The 20,174-nt window shown below is 34.8% G+C and overlaps 1 protein-coding gene across 5 annotated transcripts in view; it reads left to right on the top strand.

The window, feature by feature from the left end:
* DYNC2H1 (dynein cytoplasmic 2 heavy chain 1) overlaps positions 1-20,174 on the top strand; it is a 137,547-nt gene that overhangs the window by 75,966 nt on the left and 41,407 nt on the right. For all 5 annotated transcript variants that reach the window (XM_048936129.1, XM_048936118.1, XM_048936159.1 and 2 more), the window contains 10 exons: positions 2,321-2,398; positions 3,450-3,581; positions 4,847-4,919; positions 6,295-6,455; positions 7,888-8,013; positions 9,983-10,093; positions 10,927-11,082; positions 12,625-12,700; positions 13,796-14,007; positions 15,862-15,966. In XM_048936129.1, coding sequence (XP_048792086.1) covers positions 2,321-2,398; positions 3,450-3,581; positions 4,847-4,919; positions 6,295-6,455; positions 7,888-8,013; positions 9,983-10,093; positions 10,927-11,082; positions 12,625-12,700; positions 13,796-14,007; positions 15,862-15,966 — 1,230 coding nt within the window. The remainder of the gene's footprint in view (positions 1-2,320; positions 2,399-3,449; positions 3,582-4,846; positions 4,920-6,294; positions 6,456-7,887; positions 8,014-9,982; positions 10,094-10,926; positions 11,083-12,624; positions 12,701-13,795; positions 14,008-15,861; positions 15,967-20,174) is intronic.

Raw genomic sequence — 20,174 nt, 5'->3', positions numbered from 1 at the left:
CCCTGCCTTATTCTTAGCCTTTTTAATCATTCTCAGAATCAGATATTTTGGTGTAGGTTTTGAAAGGGATGTTTACAAAACAGCCTCTTCTGCTTCAAATCTATTTTCTTTCATTCAGGACCAGCATAGCTTATTTCCATCAGACTTATCTGCAATTTTCATTATTCTCAATTACTTTTAACCTTTAATCTTGTTTGGACATCTGTCAGGGTACTTCATATATCCAGTGGTACAAAACAATGGCCAGTGCAAGTACCTTATTTTTAGAATGCCCTTGGCATTATGTGTTCACCTGCATTCTGACATAACTGTTAAAAGTATGCTGGATTACTCCCTTTTTCTTACTTACACATCAGGTCAATTGAAACAACTTTACGTTTCCACATTCCTTATCTCTTAGATGACTGCACTACTTTTTATTTCAGCACGAACATAGAAGTCCTTCTTTCACTCGATGCATTCTTTATAACTCAGTAGATGCCAGCCCACATTGTGACTGTCAAGTAATTTGTTGCTGTAAATCATTCTCAAGCTATGGGAGATCTGTCTGTAGAATGGACTTTAACATAACTCTTTTCTCTACCTCACCTAACACACAGCACACAGTTTTTCGCCAGCAGGACAAAGAAGGTGATTGTCCCACTGTGAGGCTCCTTGTGAGGCTCCATCTGCAGTACTGTGTCCGAGCCTGGGGTTCTCAACACAAGAAAGATGTGGAGCTTTTGGAATGAGTCTAGAGGAGTACCACTAAGATGATCAGAGGACTGGAGCACCTCTCCTATAAAGACAGGTTGAGGGAGTAGGGCTGGTTCAGCATGGAGAAGACAAGGCTCTAAGTAGACCTAGTTGTGGCCTTGCAGTATACATAAAAGTTGCTTATATAGAAGAGATAAATGAACTTCTTTTTCACATGAGTAGGTAGTGATAGCACAAGGGACAGCTTTTTTAAAATATAAGAGGAGAGATTCAGGTTATATGGCAGGGGGAAGTTTTTCACTTGTAAGGTGATGAGGCGCTGGCACAGCTGCCCGGAGAGCTGTGGTGCCCCCATCCCTGGAGGTGTTCAGGGCCGGATTGGAAGGAGCCCCAGGCAGCCTCAGCTGGTGGGTGGCAGCTAGCCCACAGCAGGGGGTTGTTAGTTGTGTATAGTCTTCAAGGTCCCTTCCAGCCCAAGCCATTCTATGATTCAGGCATGTCCACGTATCAAGATTTTGTTTCCCACGAATAGTCAGAAACTCATTAAAGAATGTGAAGTCAAGTATATGGTGATGCTCCATCCAAATATTCCCAGGGGATACGCTCCAAGGGATTGGTTATATTTAATAGCCCTTGGTTTTCTCTTCCACTAATTTATCTAATCACTTTTAAGTGTGTATAAGACAGGAGCATTCACAGAATTCTGCAGCAAGGAGTTCCATGTGCATATTAATTTAAGAGCTATCTCCTTTAGTGTTTTTTGTTTGTTTGTTTTAGTCTATCGTTGCTAATCTTATTTTACCGGTTCCTAAATTTGTCTTTAAAAATATACTTATCATCCCTATGTCTAACTTCTAGATACTTTGTATAACCTATTAGCTGTCAGTTTTTTCTAATTGAAGAGGCTGTATTAATTGTTCCATAACTTTCATCATCATTTTCCACTTTTATACGTCTTTTCTAGTTCTGCTGTGTACTTTTGGAGATCTGTGGTAGCGGGGGTATAGTGTTGATTCATATGGTGGCGTTGTCCATTTGTGACTACAGATCTTCGTTATGAGAGAGATACCTCTGGACTTCAGGCGATACTGTTGTTTATCCTTACAATTTTCTGCTTCCATGCAACGTAGAAGCAGAAGCATAAAGCTTTGGCCAAAATCTGCTAGTGCAGTGGTGTCTAGAATGATATTTTGCCTGGTAACTTACCCCAGAACTGCCCTTCATTTAAAAAGCTATCCTCTTTGTGACTGTGATTAAATGAAAAGGAGACTTTTTTTTTTTATGTCAGGTGCTCAGAGTGTGTATGAAAATGGTCATTCTTCTGGTCACTTGTTCTTAATATATAAACAATTCTTAGAGTTGAGGAGTGACATACAGATCAACAGAATGATGAAATATTTTAGGCTCGAGTACTGAAGCAAAGTTGCTGTGGACACTGTATCTCAACTAACTGGTAGTTTTTGTTTTGTTATACCATTTATGAACTCAGCAAAAGAGTAGATGTTGTGTTTCTATTATGAATGCACTTTTTATTAAAAGTGGGTTTTGTTGTCTTTCTATTGAATATGATGTTTCCCCAAAAAATTGTATAGCTTATATATCAAATTTAATTTGTTTCAATAAGGATTCAAAAAGAAGTGTTTATGACCAGATTCCTTCTTGGATAGAACAGGAGCGAGCCTATGCAGTGGCATCTTTGAAGGTTTGTATCACATGGTAGTTTACATTGGACTTAAAAGTGATTGTAATTTGGACTCAAGTACCATCAAGAGGAAGCATTTTGTTATTGTAAAATGTTTATTTTGTGTTCCAGAAAATATGGTCTATTATGGACCCATTTGAAACTGAATTCTGAGTTTTAAATGTATGATCCTAGATTAGTGTATTTTAAGCCTACCCAAGGAATTAAAATTTGTATAAATAGAAATTTTTAGAAAAGAAAAACTGCTAATAATACTAAGTTACAGGTTTCCCTTATATTGTCTCTTTTCAGAAACCGCTTTATGTTGTATTAAAATGGGCCTTTAATTGTGAAACTGATTTTTTACTCAACAGATTTTCATGCAAACAAATATTTCAGAGATTTTAATTGCATAAATCAAGCAATTTCATATTAAGACAACACAACACTTAATTGCTTTGATTAATCCTGATTCTAATCCTGCCAAAGTCTTTAGTGAAGTCTTTTGATTCAAGAACAACTAAATGAAAATAATGGTCTTAGAAATCCTAGTTTAGATTCTTCTCCTCCTCCATGTCGCTCAGCAGCAAGAAGGAAAACCTTGAACAGTCTCTGGCAAGGATTTTTGTTGTTGCTGAAGTGACAGTTGTTTATTTTTAGTTTCTCTTCATCAGGGATCAGGAGCAATTGCAAAAGTGGTGTGGCAAACATGATTGTTAGGGTTAAAGAAAAAAACAGAAGTGTGACAGTTTCCATCGGTATACAGAAGAACCTGGTCATGATCTAAGGAAAAGAATAGCACTGAGTTAAGCCCAGAGTGTAAAAACAGGAGCCTTGAAATTTAAAAACAAAACTATTGCAAATACTGACTTAGCATTTGCAGGAAGCAGATAAACAAGTTTTAAATTCTAACCTTTTATTCTTGAAGTCCAAAATGAAAATTGATGGGATTGTTATGAAACACACAAGTATTTTACAGGTTTTAAAATCATAGTGGTATTTATAAATTGCTGAAAATATACAATGTCCAAATGGTTTCCTTGTTGTTAAATATACATTGTTTGTTTTGTAGACTTCTCTCCCATATCTCTATCAGACTCTTGGTTTAGAAGATGAAGGTTTGTGGCGCACTTTTTCCCAGAGCTCTGTGTGTGAGCAAGACTTCCCATCTGCTATTGTAAAAAGAATTTCCTTATTTCAACAGGTAACATTCTGTATTAAATTATTTAAAATGAATTGTGATTTCAGCATTGCAAATAAGTTTTACATCTAAAGAATTTAGGCTGAGAACCTGGTTGAATTGCAAGCAGGAACAATATCTATTTTGTCTTTGTCTTACAGCTCAGCTAGTTTGTTATGGATTTTTTTTCTGTAATATGTATATAGTTCTATCTGAGTCTTTTTTTGTGTTAGTATATTGGCTGCAGCTGAGAATGGCAAGGTAACAGGTTCTTTATTAATATTCATAGAATAAATTTTCTGAACAGGTGTCAAAATTCCTTCATGCTTGCTTTGTTATTGCAGAATTTCTCAGCTTGCCACGCATATTAATTTAGATCACCATGAAATGCAAAAGCACCTGACTGAAAACGCAGGAAGTGCTGTATCAGCCACTGCTTTCTAGAAAAGCAGCCATGAAATTCTGCTCTTCCTGAAAGCTTGATTAAGGAGCTCACCAGTAATGTTGGACAGTCAGGTTTCTTCCTCACTGATAGGATCCTTCTTCTCAGGAAGACAAAAATGTTATTCCTCTTGCGTGTATGGAAAAGTTGTCATTTCTCCCTTGAGAAAGACACATGTAAATTGAAGATTTTTGGATCTAGGAAATGGATTATGTCTAAGGCAATGCAGTTTCATGTTGGTGGCTATTAGGGGCTCTCTGTTCAGCTGTTTAGAGAATTTATAAAATTTATAAAGAACCATAATGCAAAGGGGTGTTTCTGAGTTACATGTTTGATTTGGTGAAATTCAGAACTATTATTCTGTGTGCAATGTATTGCCATAAATCATACCCATAAGAGAATAAATCTTTAATAATCAGCATATTACGTACCTAATTCTTTACAAAGGAAGTATGAGGAGTGCTTCACAGAATCGCGGAATTGCAGAGGTTGGCAATATATGTATAAAATCATATATTGGCATAGCAGTATAAAGCTAATTTTACTTTCTGTTATTCTGGTGACCCACATGAAAGATTCTGACACATGACAGAAAATGTTTTACCTTAGAAATAGACATTAGGTGTAGTACTATCCTCCCAGTTATATTCAATGAAAAGAGTACTTAAAAAAGAATTACTATATTAGGTTATCTTGGGAAGGAATGATCAAATAGCTGTGTATGTTTAGGGAAAATTGCTGATGAGCAAAGATTAAAAAAAAATGTTTTCTTTGAAAAGTTTTGCTTTGTTGGTTTTTATGTTATACTTTTATAAATTCATTTTCCATGAGTATATTTTATTTTAAGGTACTTGTGGTCCAGGCTCTGAGACCAGACAGGCTGCAGAGTGCTATGGCTCTTTTTGCATGTAAAGCTCTAGGTAAGTTCATTTCTCACTAGAGTGCTTTCACACAACAATTAAATGATTAAGTCTTTTTTTTTATGTCAAATATATATTTTTTACTTTATGGTTCATATGGAATTTCTAAGTTGTAACACTTAAACTCTGTAAATGGATTTTCTGATTTTATTTTCGTAAAGTATTGTTACAAAGTGCTTTTACTGGTTTATGAAGCTCCGTGATTTTAAAATTCTGATGTATTCTTTGAAGGGATTCTTGAACACTGCATTTTCTCAAAACACTCTGCTCAACTTTATAAAATCCAAACTGTTAATAATACTTGCACTGTCTTCATTTTCTTAAGTGATGCATCTCAGAAATACTATAACATATTTGGCTAAGCAGTTACTCATTTGGAATGGCTCTTATTTTAAATTAGCATTGTTAACATCATTAAATTTGTTACTACAAAAACTGAAGTTGCACATGAACATATTCCACTCTGTTGCCCAATCATAGCTTTTTATAGTATTTCTCTGTTAATGGAAGGCCAAGCTGTAGTCACCAGTTAACATATAATTATTTAAAATATCAGCCAATCAGTGTAGCTTCTCAGGAATCTGGGTGCATCTGTTTGCACTGCTGAAGACCAACAGCATTGCCATCAGACGCTGGCTTATTTTGGCTGTGTTTTATTTTACACATCTCAGTAGAAGGTAAGCAGCCTTATGAATAGGAACCTAAGGATGACTGAACAAGTGAAAAAGAGATGTTTGTCTAGCGTCTTGTTTTCAGCAATGATGAATGATATATGTCAAGAAAAGACATAAAAACATCACAAATCTGTACTGAAACAGTGTTTTCTGAAAATGAATCAAAATTTCTTGACTGTGGACATATTGCAAAGGTTTATTTATTTTAATTTATTTGTATTGCTTGCAAGTTATGCAGTTCCTCAATTTAAAGGTTATAGGTGTGATGTACTTTGAAGATTTTAGGCTTTATGTTTTCCTAACTCAGATCCTGACATTTGAATTGTTTGTGTTTGTACCGGTGTACATGACAGTTCAACTATATTTGCAATATGTTATTGACAGAATTTTTTGGTCAGTTTTTTGATCTGTTAACTTGTGGTATTCCAGGACCTATTATAATGTACACTTCAGTGTCATACTACAGTTAAAATTTTCAGTATCCATTTGTAGTGCTGATTTGTGTATACCAAAATTGGCTTTTTCTATGAATTGTAGACCAAATTAAAACAAGAGCAAAAACAGTATCGGTCTTTATGCATTGAAGAAATACTACTTTATCCCAGCAGTTTGCTAGTTGATTTTATTTGAATAATAAGAAAAATCTGAAGAGCACTCCATTCTGTGTAGTCACTTTATTTCCATAATGTTTCTAATTATAGGAATAAAAGAATTGTCTCCATCACCTCTGAATCTGAAACGTCTTTATAAAGAGACTCTGGAAACTGAGCCTATATTGATAATTATTTCTCCTGGTGCTGATCCTTCTCAAGAATTGCAAGAACTTGCCGGCGTTGAAAGAAATACTGAGTGCTACCATCAGGTCAGCCTTAGATGAGCATAATTATTAAAACCACGGTTTGTTATGTTCAGTTTTACATATTTTTTGGTACAATTCAGTAATAAAAACTGACAACTGACAGCTCTAAGTATTATTGCTTTTAGGGTGGAATAATCAAAATATGAAACAAAACCCAGTGTAATCTAGACTTCATAATTAGCTGTTATAGAACATGAACATTTCTTTCTTCAACAGAAAATATAAATAAGATCTTAAGTGTTTATGAGTGTTTTGGTATTTTGAAGAATTTTACAAGTAAATGTTAACTGATAAATTGCTGATGGAAGTTCCTGAACCAAACTCTTTTATTTCATGTTTCATTATTTCACATAAAATAATGTTTAAGGTCAACCATACAGAAAATGGCTTCTAGGAGGGCTTGCACAGGAATCTTCTCAGGCACTAAGTTGAGGCTGACTGGCCTGTAATCAGCTAGTTCTTCCTCCTCCTTATCCTTTTTGAAGATAGCTGTGATGCTTGCCTTTTTATCAGGAAGCACCCCAAATCAGTGTTACTTTTAGATGATTGCAGGTAGCCCTGCAGTGACATTCACTGCTCCTCTCCCCAGCACTCTATAGTGCATTCTATGTATCTTCCCCTGGACTTACATATTTCTAAATGTGTTGTGTGATTCCTGAATCTGTCTTTACATGAGTAATGCTTTACTCCTGCTAGTAGGCCTGGGAAACCTGAGAGGCCTGGGAACGAGCCTTGCCAGTAAAACCTGGGGCTCAAATGACGTTGAGCTCCGCCTTTTCCATGTGCTGTGTCACGAGGTGCCCTTTCCCACTAAGCAATGGGCTCACAAGTGTTGATAGTTTTCCTTTAATGAAGGAAACCTTACAAAACTCAATGAGAAGGAAGAGCAAAGTCCTGCCCCTGGGTATTAAGAACCCCTTGTAGTGCTGCAGGCAGTGAACTCACTGGTTGGGAAGAAGCTCTGCAAAAAACATCTGGAGGGTTTTTGTGGACAAGAATCTGAACGTGAACCAGCCTCTGCCTTGGCAGCAGAGATATCATTAGGTGACGTAATAACAGCCTTTCAGTACCTACAAAGAGGGCAGTGAGAAAAAAGGCCTAGAGGGTGGTGACACACTGGAACAGGTTGCCCAAGGAGGCTGTGGATGCCCCATCTCTGGAGGCATTCAAGGTCAGGCTGGATGTGGCTCTGGGCAGCCTGGTCTGGTGGTTGGTGACCCTGCACATAGCAGGGGGTTGAAAGTGGATGAGCATTGTGGTCTTTTTCTACCCAGGACATTCTATGATTCTATGAAAAAGACTATGGGTGTTATTTCTTAAGATGTTCAGATTACATATGTTGCAAAGAAAAAATTGTATTTTCATGAGTTTTTCCAATTTTGCATTTAAATGAGCATGATGAGTTCCTGATACAAAGAGTTATTTTTCTTTTCAGATTGCAATGGGCCAAGGTCAGGCTGAGCTAGCTATTCAGACTTTGAAAGAATGTGCACGCAACGGAGAATGGCTGTGTTTAAAGAATCTGCATCTTGTCATACCTTGGCTTCCTGTACTGGAAAAGGTAAGGGTAATTAGTCCAGCACTGTCTTTGTGTTGGAAACCTATCAGTCAGTTCTGAAACATCATGCATTTACCTGGTGATGTTTTAAATCGAAAAATAAACCTTAGCAGGTTTCTGATCATGAATAAGGTGAAGAGCTTCAGATCTAAGCAACTTTGTGTGGTTGCTTTGATTTCATACAATGTAGAGTGTTTCTGCCACAGTGACTGAACAAATGTTCTGTTAGAATTTCCTATATATTATGGGATACTGTCCACATTTGCTGAAAAATCAGTACATTGATGCTTTTTTTTTTGTTTAAATAACAACATTGTAAAATAAAAGTTTATAAAAATATTTATTTATATTTTTTGTTCTCCAGCTTTGTTGTTAATTCTTGTTATTTGTTAGGATAGCTTGTGTTTCAACAACTATAAGGTTTATGCTAATTTGAAATTAGAATGAGTTTTTTTTGAAAGAAACATACTGTATCTGAAATTGACTTGCTTAATTGACTTGCTAGCTAGATCAAAACAACTTAACTTGTATGTCACTGTGTCATTCATAAAACAAGCTAACTTGGAAAAAAGAAAAGAAATACTTATTAACAGTTACTTCTGCCTTACTTGTCCTGTTTCTTAGATTAGTTCATGCACGAGGTGTGCTCCATGCACGTAAGCTTGGACTCTATTTCTATCAGATAAGGACCATATGGGATAGATATACCTTTAAGGTTCCTATAATCCAGTTCTTGAAGGGAGCTCATAAACAGGACGGGGGAATGGCTGTTCATGAGGGTGGACAGTGATAGGACAGGAGGGAATGGTCTTAAGCTGAGACAGGGGAGGTTTAGGTTAGATATTAGGAGAAAGTTTTTCACACAGAGGATGGTGATGCACTGGAACAGGCTGCCCAAGGAGGCTGTGGATGCCCCATCCCTGGAGGCATTCAAGGCCAGGCTGGATGTGGCTCTGGGCAGCCTGGTCTGGCAGTTGGTGACCCTGCACATAGCAGGGGGTTGAAACTGGATGATCATTGTGGTCCTTTTCAACCCAGGCCATTCTGTGATTCTATGATCTATTTTGGAAAAATAGAAAGATAAAACAGGTAATACTGATGTGTTTTGTCTACCCTGAACACAGTGGTGAACTGTCAGGAAGTGTTTGTAAGCTTCTAACTAATTATAAGAATAAAACATCAAACCTTGTAAGTGCATGTGGTATGTATCAGAAGTTTCTTATTCTTGTAATTAAGTCTTAGAAATTATCAAAGTGAATGGATTTTAAGGAAATCTGCTAAAGTTTATTGAAGTATAGCTCTCTCAAAGCTCTTACACAGAACAGCTGACTCTGTTCTCAAGGCAATTGTCAAGCAACTTTCCCAGCTTCATACATAAAGCATGTGTGAAAATGTATGCTTTGATACATCAGTAATCACATAATGTCTTTGTATTTGAAATAGCGTTGAACAATGTTTATTTTCTTAAAACTGTTTTTCTATTCAGAGTTTTCTGTGAGACATGATACAGGAAGGATGCATGTAACAACCACACATACAAATAAATAATTAAAAAGAAAAATCCAGCAACAAAAAGAAACCAGAAATTGACATAGCTGTGCAGGTGCTGAAATTCATTGAGTTCTGTTGTTGATACGCAACTCATGGTCCAAGCCTTTTCCTTTTGAGATCTAGTCTTTTGGTGTTCTTTACTTAAGAGGAATAAAGAGCTGCTGTATATTGTTATGCTCTGAGTTTGGAATATGGGAGAGAGCTTTAAGTATTTTGATGCATCCAGGATGAAGCTGAGTATAGCAGACATTAGAAAGTACAGAAACAACACGTATTTTGAGTAAACATACTTACAAAAAGCAACTAAAATTTTTTAGACAAGCATGATTTTTCAATTCAAGGTATCATTTTGTAAATGCTGTTCTGTGTATTAAATAGAAAAATGCAAAATCTACCTCAATATATAACATTTCTTTGGCAGGAACTGAATACGCTGCAGCCTCAACCAAACTTTCGCCTTTGGCTTACTACTGAAGTTCATCCAAAATTTACTCCAATTTTGCTTCAGTCAAGTCTGAAAATAACCTATGAAGTAAGATCTGTTTAGAAAGCCTTTACTGAATGTTTTCAAAGAATCAATTTTGACACTTAGAAACAATTTATTTAGATAGACTAATATGTTGATAGTGTGGACTATTTAAATAACTATTTTCTATTTACATTTCAATCAGCTAATATAATCAACTTTTAGATTATGTAGATTATTACAAGACTTTTACAAACCTTGTTTTATTTACAGTAATCTTGTTAGCAAGCAGTGTTTTATAAAATCTTATAGATATGAAAAACTGGTATCTTTAAAAATTTTATTGTGACATTTGTATTGCATTGTCAGGGTATCCAATTAGTTGTTTTTACTTTTAAATGATCTTTGTTATTATATACAGGCTACCTATTGCTTTTTTTACTGGTTGTAAACACTACTTAAGTCAGAGGACTGATGTTTTATCATACATATCTGCTCTACAGTAACTAAGAATGCTGGCATGGCATGAGGCCAGATGGCTCAGATCACAGAAATAGTAATTGGTAGTTGAGCTTCTAAAAACAGAAGATAAGTTCTTGTACATGGGGGAATAAAATAAAAAATAAAAAATAAAATTAAAAAAAAAAAAGAATTTATTTTATATTTCCTTAGTTGATCAATTAGCATTCATTTCACTAACTTGTTCTCCTGTAGTTTGGTCCTCCTAACAATTGGTTCTGACTATAATTCTCTTAGGCAGACTTTTTTCATGTTAAATATTATTTGCTAAAATACTACTTATAAACTGTAACTTAATTGTATGATGACGTGAAAGTTAAGAAAATAGAACTTGAAAATATCAGTTGTTTAGAACAAAGGGATGTTTTTTTTCTGTGCAGGCACCTCCAGGCCTCAAAAAGAACCTCCTACGAACCTACGAATCTTGGACACCTGAACAAATTAATAAAAAGGGAAATTTGTCTCGAGCCCATTCTCTCTTTTGTTTAGCATGGTTTCATGCTGTATGCCAAGAAAGAAGAAATTACATTCCTCAGGTAATTCTTTTTTGGTCATTTTTAAAAATTTGTACCCGTTTGCTTTTAGCTTTTATACTTAGAATTGTTTTTCATCAGATATGTACTGGATCACATTCAGAGATGACAAAAACTTTGACACCTCTGGTGCCTACCTTTATGGCTTTCTTTGAATTAATTTAAAAATAAAATCTTGGTAGCCTAAATTCTTGTCCCTTTAAAAATTGCCAGTCTCTGTGTGGAGATATTGTGTGATCTGTGTGCTAACGATGCAGGAGTGAGGTCCCATGGAGAATATCTTTTGAATTCTTTTTGTTTAGGATAGGAAAAAAAAACTGTTTAGGATTGTGTGAAAGTCATAAAGAAGCACTTCAGTAAAAAGGAGAGTGTAATATTTACTGTTCTTTCTGCATAGCAATCCCATTCAGAGAGAGGAATTTACTTGTTTCTTGAGAGGATTATAATGGTTTTCAGAGACTGTAACATGTTTTTTCCTTAGATAAGTTTTTGTTTAAAGGAAATTTGTGTTTTTTCTGGCTACGGATGCTTAAACTAAGCAGGAAAAAGAGGAGAAAATAAACCCGACAAACTATTTTGTGTCTGGTTTATTTTAATTAGACTTGTGGTGAAATTAACCTATCATCCAACAGATTTGTTCTGACAGAGCCTGGAATGTTTAAGACTTCTTTTGTTAGTTTTGACTTTATGAATTACAGAATTGTTTCCCTCTAACTGGAACGAACTTTGAATATGCTGTTCAAGAAGAAGAATAGTTGAAAATCATTGAAGTACCAATTAAATATATGGTCTCCCATTTGCCTTTGTTCAGATTACCATTAATTTGCCAATAACTTTCAAACAGACACAGGACAGGGTTAGTGCCGTTCTCCTTACTTCTACTATAACTATTTATCTTACATAGATTTAGTGGTGATTCTATGATCCTGACATTGCTGAACTGCAGTTAATCCCAGCCAATAAGCTCTTCAGTCTATAAGCAGATCTTTCAAAACAGGCATTTTAAAACTGTTGAGAGACTGCAGCATCTTGCCTGTTTGTGACCTTCAAGGTGACTGACTGATACCTTGATTGTGATCTGTGGGGCAGCTGCAGCCTTAATCTGAAAATACACTAATCTCACATGCACTTATTATTAAGATTTCATTCATATGCAAAGGTACAGCCATAAGAAGTTACATCACTAGGGGACTGATGTCTGGATTTCCTTCATCACGTACCGGTATTTATTTGTATGTACATATTTACACTGAAAGGCTTTTGTGAGACCTGCACAGTATGCTTTCATGCTGTGCAAAGACTAATGCCACCAAGAACAGAATGGAAGTACAAAATGACTGGTCAAAGCATGCATGTCAGCATTCTGCTGAAATAGTACCAGAAATTGTTTTTCTCATTATATTTTTTTTTTCTGACAGTAAAGAAGTGACATGAAATAAGGAGTGAATTGATAATTAGTATAAAGAGGCTGTATTTGGATAATCAAACCTATTTATTAAAATGTTGTAACTAATTGAGTTCTTGACATTTCTTTTAAAATGTCAGGGTTGGACCAAGTTTTATGAATTTTCTTTATCTGATCTCCGTGCTGGTTTTGACATTATTGATGGACTCTTTGAGGGTAAGTTGCTTCTGAAGGAATGTTCTTTATTTCTGTAGCCTAACACTTCTTAAGGTTTCTCATTTAGAATTCTTTATCATATTAAAAACTTTCACAGTAATTTTTATAGATCACTTATTTTGCATGATTGTTTGTAGTGGAGTCATTCTGCTTAAAATATACTTTGTACATGTTTAAACGTTACATTTGAATCTTCACTGGAACAGTTGTGGACGGCTCTCACAAATGTAAACACATGACTGCCAAAACTATTCTGCTTTACTTCCCAAGTTAAGAGGAAATATGAGAAATACAGGAATGCCTGGAAGCTTCATCTGTCTCCATCCCTTCCCAGTATGGACTCTTCCCTTTGTTGAATGAATAAATGGAGCATGTTCTCTTTTGTAATGAAATTCATAGAGTCATAGAGTTGTTTGAATTGGAAGGGTCCTTGAAAGTCATCTAGTCCAACCTCCCTGCAATGAGCCACCCCCTACAGCTACATCAGGTTGCTCAGAACCCCTTTCAGAGGAGGCCTCTCTGGGCATTGTTAAGATGTAAAACGCTCCATTGTTCTGTTACGTAGCTTAGTACTTTCTTAGTCATACTTGATAGAAAAGTATGTATATATAATTGTTTCCATTTTATATAATTTCAAAGTAAAGTTAGGAACTGATGTTTAGGAACAGTTTGTGATCTTTGACTTAAATGAGATTTTACACTTCTGGAACTGGACGCAAACTTGAAACATACAGTGATACAAAGAGAATATTGCTAAGCCAGAAAAATGGAAGTTGAAAAGCAACTTGACCAGGAAGCTTAACTGTAACATGCTTAGTTTTAAGTACTGTGAGATGTGATGTTTATAATTCTTTAAAAAGTATCTATCTTGAACCATTTTTGTTTGGAAGTTGATGTTTCCAGTGAAGTGTTCAGTGCATGATTTGATTTTGGTTCTATCAGTTTTTTTTTATGTATGAGACTGCAAGCAATGATTAGAAATGAATTATTTGATGTTTTTGTAATTTTCCTTTTCACTTAAGAACTGTGGTGATTAGAAGAAATGCTTGTGATGCAGTGGTAACTGATGGAAAACTAATACTGATATATTTATAGGATCCAAAGATTTTCAATGGGAATTTGTGCATGGCTTGTTTGAAAATGCAATTTACGGAGGCCGCATCGATAATTACTTTGATATGAAGGTTCTTCGGTCCTACTTGGAGCAGCTTTTCAATTCAAGTGTCATTGGCAGTTTAAATGCTAGAGGCAGGAAGAGGACTAGTTTCCTGCAGTCAATCTCTTTACCAAATTCTTGCAGTATTTTGGTAAGTATACATCTTCAGTTATATGATACGCAGACTGAAGTATGTTATTTAGAAGAATCATTATATCCACAAAGAAATCCAGAGATACAATATAAAGATATCTTTATTTACGTGAGACTTCTGTTGCACAGGACGGGTGATGCCTAAGTTTTCAGAATTGTTCTGTCTCACTATTTTATGATACCTGGATGGACTTTGGTGCACAGCTATGAAGAACTGAATGAAAGAAATTGTGTCATTTTATGGCAAGAACATTATTAAATTTTTGCATTACTTAGTTTATTAACATAATAGCAGAATGTTGTTTTATCTCCTAATTTGCAAAATTTGTCAGTGCTCTCACATAATTTGTTACCATGCTGTTGATGCTGCATGACATTTTATTTGGGGATAGAAATAAATTCTAATTCTCACTTAGTATTCAGGAGGGAATTCAATAGATTCTGAAGAGTTGATATCTCCCTGTCCTTTCACTTACTGCTGTTGTTATTGTTATTAAGATTCATTTGCATTTTAATGTTTCACTCCATGCTAGATCACCACATGATATGATTTGATATAAACAGCATTATTCCAGTGAAAATAAATTACTATTGTTTGACATTCTCTTCCTGGATTCTGACTGCTTAGATTTTGAGGTTTTTTATTTGTTTATTTTAAATATAATATTTTCTATGGGAGTGCTGATTTAACATTGTAAAGACTGAGGAAATAAATGAGGCTGGTCTCTGTTGTGGTAGGTAACATGGTCAAACAGATGAACCTTTCTTTTTACCTGCGCTGCATTTAATAGTTCTAAATTTTTTATATGGTTATTTGTGTAAGAATTCTATACTTTAAAGATCTTAAGTATCTTAATGTATTTTAATATCTTAAATAATTTTCTTCAAGTAGCTTTGATTAATGGAAAAATACTGTCATGGTTCTATGTTTTTTGGTTTTTTTTGGGTTTCAATATTCCACATAGAACCATGACAAATAATAATGAAGTTTTAAAAATAAGTTTTTTTACTTCAGATAATTGGAATAATAATGTTACTAAAATAGTGGTTCCTGGGTGTTCAGTGGACAGATCTGCCACTACTGAAATCTTGGTTTAGAGACAACATAAAATTATAAAATTTTATAAAATATAAATTATAAAACAGTAAATCACACCCGCTTTAGACCTGATCCTGCAAGCACTCACTGAAATTCCTTGCATTGATAAAGTGGAGCATATGTTTGGATGTGTTCAGTATCCAGTACAAATGCAGATGATGCAATGCAATGGGATGCAGGCAGACTTTAAACACCAAGTATTTTTTTGTGTTTAGGGTGGCAGAGAGAGATATCTGCCATCATTAGTCTGCCTTTGGCTACAAGGCCTCTTTCTGTTTTGTGTGAGAAGTGTCACTAGTGATTATGAGTGGAACCTCTGTGGACGCTATTTTTCATATCCAGTGATTATGCAAACCCATTTTTATCTTTTTATCACTTTTTATGAGTGATAATAAAATCCTCATAGAGCTTTATACAAAAGCCTGCTCTTTATTATAAAAAATCTGTTTGCTGTCTACTGTACACATTTCAAATGCTGGAATCTTTTTTTTGTTTTATATTGTTATTAATCTTGCTTTTAATTGCTCTTTGTTCTTTTAGAGTGGAAACATTGTTAAAAAATATGTAATGTTACTAAATAAAAAGAAAAAAATTATAAATGAAACTACTAAGATACCTGTACTATATACATACTGTATACATTTTAATCAGTACCATACAGTGCACTTAATTAAATTCTTTTCACAGTTATTTTTGTGAACTAAACAAAAATTTCTCTCAGTTATGTGCATTATATGTTTTCTTTAAATGCAGGATTATCGTCATATTATTGAAAGCCTTCCAGAAGATGATAAACCTGACTTTTTTGGTCTGCCTGCTAATATTGCTCGTTCATCACAACGCATGATCAGTTCCCAGGTAAAAATATATTTTTCATTTACTTCCAAATATTTTCTGTCACTAATACAAGCTGTAGACTCCAATCAGCTTTCCATAAATTAGAATTTCCATAAGACTGACAGGCTAAATGGCAGGATTTTTAGACTGTTGATTCCTATTTGTAGAATGTTTTTTCATAGTAACCACTACAATTTTATAACATAAAAGAAGCTTCTAAAATAAACTCTATAGGTATCTTGCATATAGATTAGAATTGTATGGAAGGGTCAATAGCAAGACATTCTTAAATATTTCTTTCAAATGAAATTGTTTGCTTATTTATTGTAAATCTGTATTACTATATAAACGTTATGAGCCTACATATGAATACGTCAAAGCAGACTCCTTAGAAACTCTTTTGTCATGATGGAAAAAGCCTTTCATTTTAACTTCAAGTGGTCGGCAAGGCAGAAATGCTTTATGAAATGGATTTTATGCTTTTTATATATTTATAAAAAATATACTATTTATTATAAAGTGCTTAAAAAAACAGAAGAAACATATCATACAGGCATTTGCTAATCAATGAGATTGCTCCATACCAGCATGTTTCACTATCCTTCGTTTATGCTTAAACTGTGCTGTGCATTCCCATGATGGATCTCTGGGATATACTGAGCTTCAGAACAAAATATTCAATGTTTATTCAATATTTGAATTCTGATTCAATAGATTAAGTTAGTGCACTTCCTGCAGTTTTATATCGGTGGGATCATCTTTATTAGTAAAGAGACGTTTCATTTATATATCTTTGTCGTACCAGCCAGTTCTTTCCTTAACCTGGGGTTTATTAAGCTTCAGTCTATTCCGAGTGAGTTGACCTAAATCTTCAGAGAGGAAAGTATAACCATTCATGACGTTTGTGGAGCATACGTCTTAGACAGAACATAGTAGCTGAAAGGAAATAATGAGTTTAGATGTGTCCTCTGTCAAAAAGAAATCAAGTGAATTTTGATTTGATCTTGGACTTTTACATGCATTATACATTTGACCAGTTGAGTACACGTGAATTAGGAGTATTTCAATAAACTTCTAGGTTTCTCTTTTTAGGATATGTTTGCTGACTTCTGAGTATGATACATATTTTCCAGCTATTTATCTCTACTTTACATGTAGAATCTGTGTTTGGATATGTGTAGCCCAGCACCTTATCAAGTATCCTTGCTTACAGCTTAGCAAAGGTCGTGTTAGCATTATTACTGAAATAAATAGTCTGAGCTGTTTCAGATGCTTATTTTCAAAGCAAATGATTTAGGATTAAATAAACAACAAATTCTTGAGTTTACAATGATTTACAACGATTTAATTCAGTTCAGTGTTCACTTACATAAATAATTTCACTGGTCTTACATAGGTTGTTTATCTAGTTCATGTCAGTGAGATAGTTTTTTTGCAACAACTGCTGTTTAGCACACGTTAAAGTTTTAGTTTTAGTCAGCAAATTCCAATGCAGTCGTTCAGCAGAAAGAATATGGGTAACGATTTGATTTTTCTGACAGAGAGCACTTCCAAAGAATTCTGCCAGTAGCCAGAAGTCTATCTTTCTGATTAGAAATATGAAAGTTTGAAGGGGAGGGTGGGGGGACGAGCATAGTGAAAAGTAAGTTCTGAGGACTTTGTAGGTCTTAGTTTCAAAAAGTCTTTCAAATATCCCTGCTATTGCTGTAGCAGTAAGATAAAGAGATCTCTATATCATATTAATGAGTTGTCAGCTATCATTTAATTTCAGTTTAGTCCAGATATGAATAGTAGTGTAAATTATGAGAATTTAATTATCTTAATGCCTGAATGACAGGCAATGATGATCAAAAATTTTTCACCTATATTTTAGAGTTGTATCTAGATCTCCAGCTTGGGTGAATGAGCCAGGTCATCCATTTTGCTGGCTGGTATTAATGAAACAGCAAACAAATACTCTTAGACAACTAGTCTTACCAACTTTTGTGGACCATGAAAATACTGAGTGCCTCTTTTGTTTTCATCGTAACTTCTTGGTTTAGGAATGGAAAATATGAGGTGATCTATATTTAAGACATATACTAAGAGCTCCCAGATATGACACAGGACCCAAGGGAATACATTTTTTTTGTAGCAGCAATGGGAAGTCAGACCCAAAATGACAGTAGCCAGGATTCACGCAACTGATTCCCATTGCTAGCATACCCTGATGCAGTAGAACATTGATCTCCTGGAGGTCCTACTTTGTATCTGCCTGTCTATAACGTTATTTAGCCTTTAGGCTTGGAGGAGTTCAGCTGAGAAGTGTCTTTACCTCAGCCTGAGTGAAAATTAGGCAGCTGAAAGTAAGTTCATCCACCTCTTGTTTCTTTCAGTAATTTGAGCTCTAGTATTTTCTCTAAATTGCACTATTCAATTCAAAGAGTGCACTATTACTATGTTAGTGCAGTTAAGCAGGTACAGATCTTTAGTGATTAGAACCATTTATTTGACTGGTGAATTAATTGTGTCAGGTAACATAAAAATTGATTGGATTGTGAAACTAATGTTTGAGCTGTGAAGTGACCTAGTCTGTATATCAAGAATCCTATTAATTTTCTGAAAAGCCTCTAGCATGCTCTTTTATAAGGAATAGTTACAGGGAAATTAATAAGAATTAAGTAAATTGGAACCCCCATTCCATTTCTGTTCAGTTAGGTAGTTTTAGATCCACAGATGATTCCGTAGTTCATAATGTCAGATAACAGGAATGCCTTCCATATGCTGAGTTTGTTTTGTTTTGTTTAATTGTCATATATGCTGTAGCAAGCCAAAGCAGAAAAGTGTTGAATGAATATGGAAGAAAGAAAGAAATTGCAACCACCTCAGTCACTATGTCACTAGCAGTGGAAAGACTAAATCTGGTAACTTGGTCCAGTGGTTCACAGAGTCTGTGCTAAACATGTGGTATATTCTCTTCTAAATGCTTATCTACTATCCCATATGTTTCTCATCTACTAGACATTATTCTTTCTCAGTCTATACTTTTATTGACAACTTATTTCTTATGCAGAGCTGTACTGTCTAGTCCACCAAGTTCAGGATTAGAGGAAGAAGTTTTCTTAAAACATGCATAATATGATGTCACTTTCTTTAAACCAACTCACAGAAATTTTTACTTTCCTCATCTGAGTGATTATTTTAAATCTCTGAAACCATTCATATATCCATTGATCTTAAGTCTATTCTGAAACCTTTTATTGTTTCAAAATCTTTCAAGATAAATATTAAAAATAGATCAATACTGTGATCTATTTTACTAACTGTGAAGTTAAACTAATGTAATTATTTTAAAATAAATCTCATTTTGTTTTATCAATTTATTCCACTACTTAAGGCAGAACACTTAGATAACAGAAATGTATATTTCTTATAGACTTTCCATGAATAGCATTTATTTTTCATAGAATCATAGAATGGCCTGGGTGGAAAAGGACCACAATGATCATCTAGTTTAAATCCCCCTGCTATGTGCAGGGTTGCCAACCACCAGACCAGGCTGCCCAGAGCCACATCCAGCCTGGCCTTGAATGCCTGCAGGGATGGGGCATCCACAACTTCTCTTCGTGTATAGGAATGATAGTTTGTGTTGCTGTAGCATTCCATTTTTCTGCTGTAGTAGAAATTTGCTGCAGCACAGTGCAGCATTTTGCAGTTATGCAGAATTGTCTTCTGTAACCTTCTACTGCGCTGGTAATAGTGTTTGGGTAAGGCTAAAATGCAGCAGTGAAAACAAACAGGCTGTTTTCAGTGAGCATGCAAATACTGAACATATTCACAGCTTGTTTTTGTTTTTTTTTTAATTCCCCAGCAGGGATCTTCAGTTCTAATTTAAGAGTTGAATAGTGCTAACGGTATGATTTTAATATTAATCATTACTAACAGAATTGTTAGAAGCTGTCTTATGATGTTCTGTAGTACAATTCAGTGTTAATGGTGTATGCATACTGCTAACAGTGATCATCATTTTAAGAAAGTATTTGATTTAAGTATGTATGTGATCTTTCCAACATACAGTATTTTTCTGGGTTTCATTTTCAGTTGCTTTGTGTAGATAGAGCAATTGGATTTCTAGAGTTCACTGTGGTTCTGCCTCACCTGTTATTACAACATGCCTTTAACACAACTTCTCTTAGCTTGGACATGACTGAATAATCTCATGTCTCTTGCTATGTTTCCTCTGCAAAACA

This window comes from Lagopus muta, chromosome 1 (genome assembly GCF_023343835.1).
Source record: "Lagopus muta isolate bLagMut1 chromosome 1, bLagMut1 primary, whole genome shotgun sequence".
NCBI classification, from domain to species: domain Eukaryota; kingdom Metazoa; phylum Chordata; class Aves; order Galliformes; family Phasianidae; genus Lagopus; species Lagopus muta.
The sequence above is the reverse complement of the archived record's forward strand: the minus strand, read 5'-3'. Positions and strand labels throughout refer to the sequence as shown.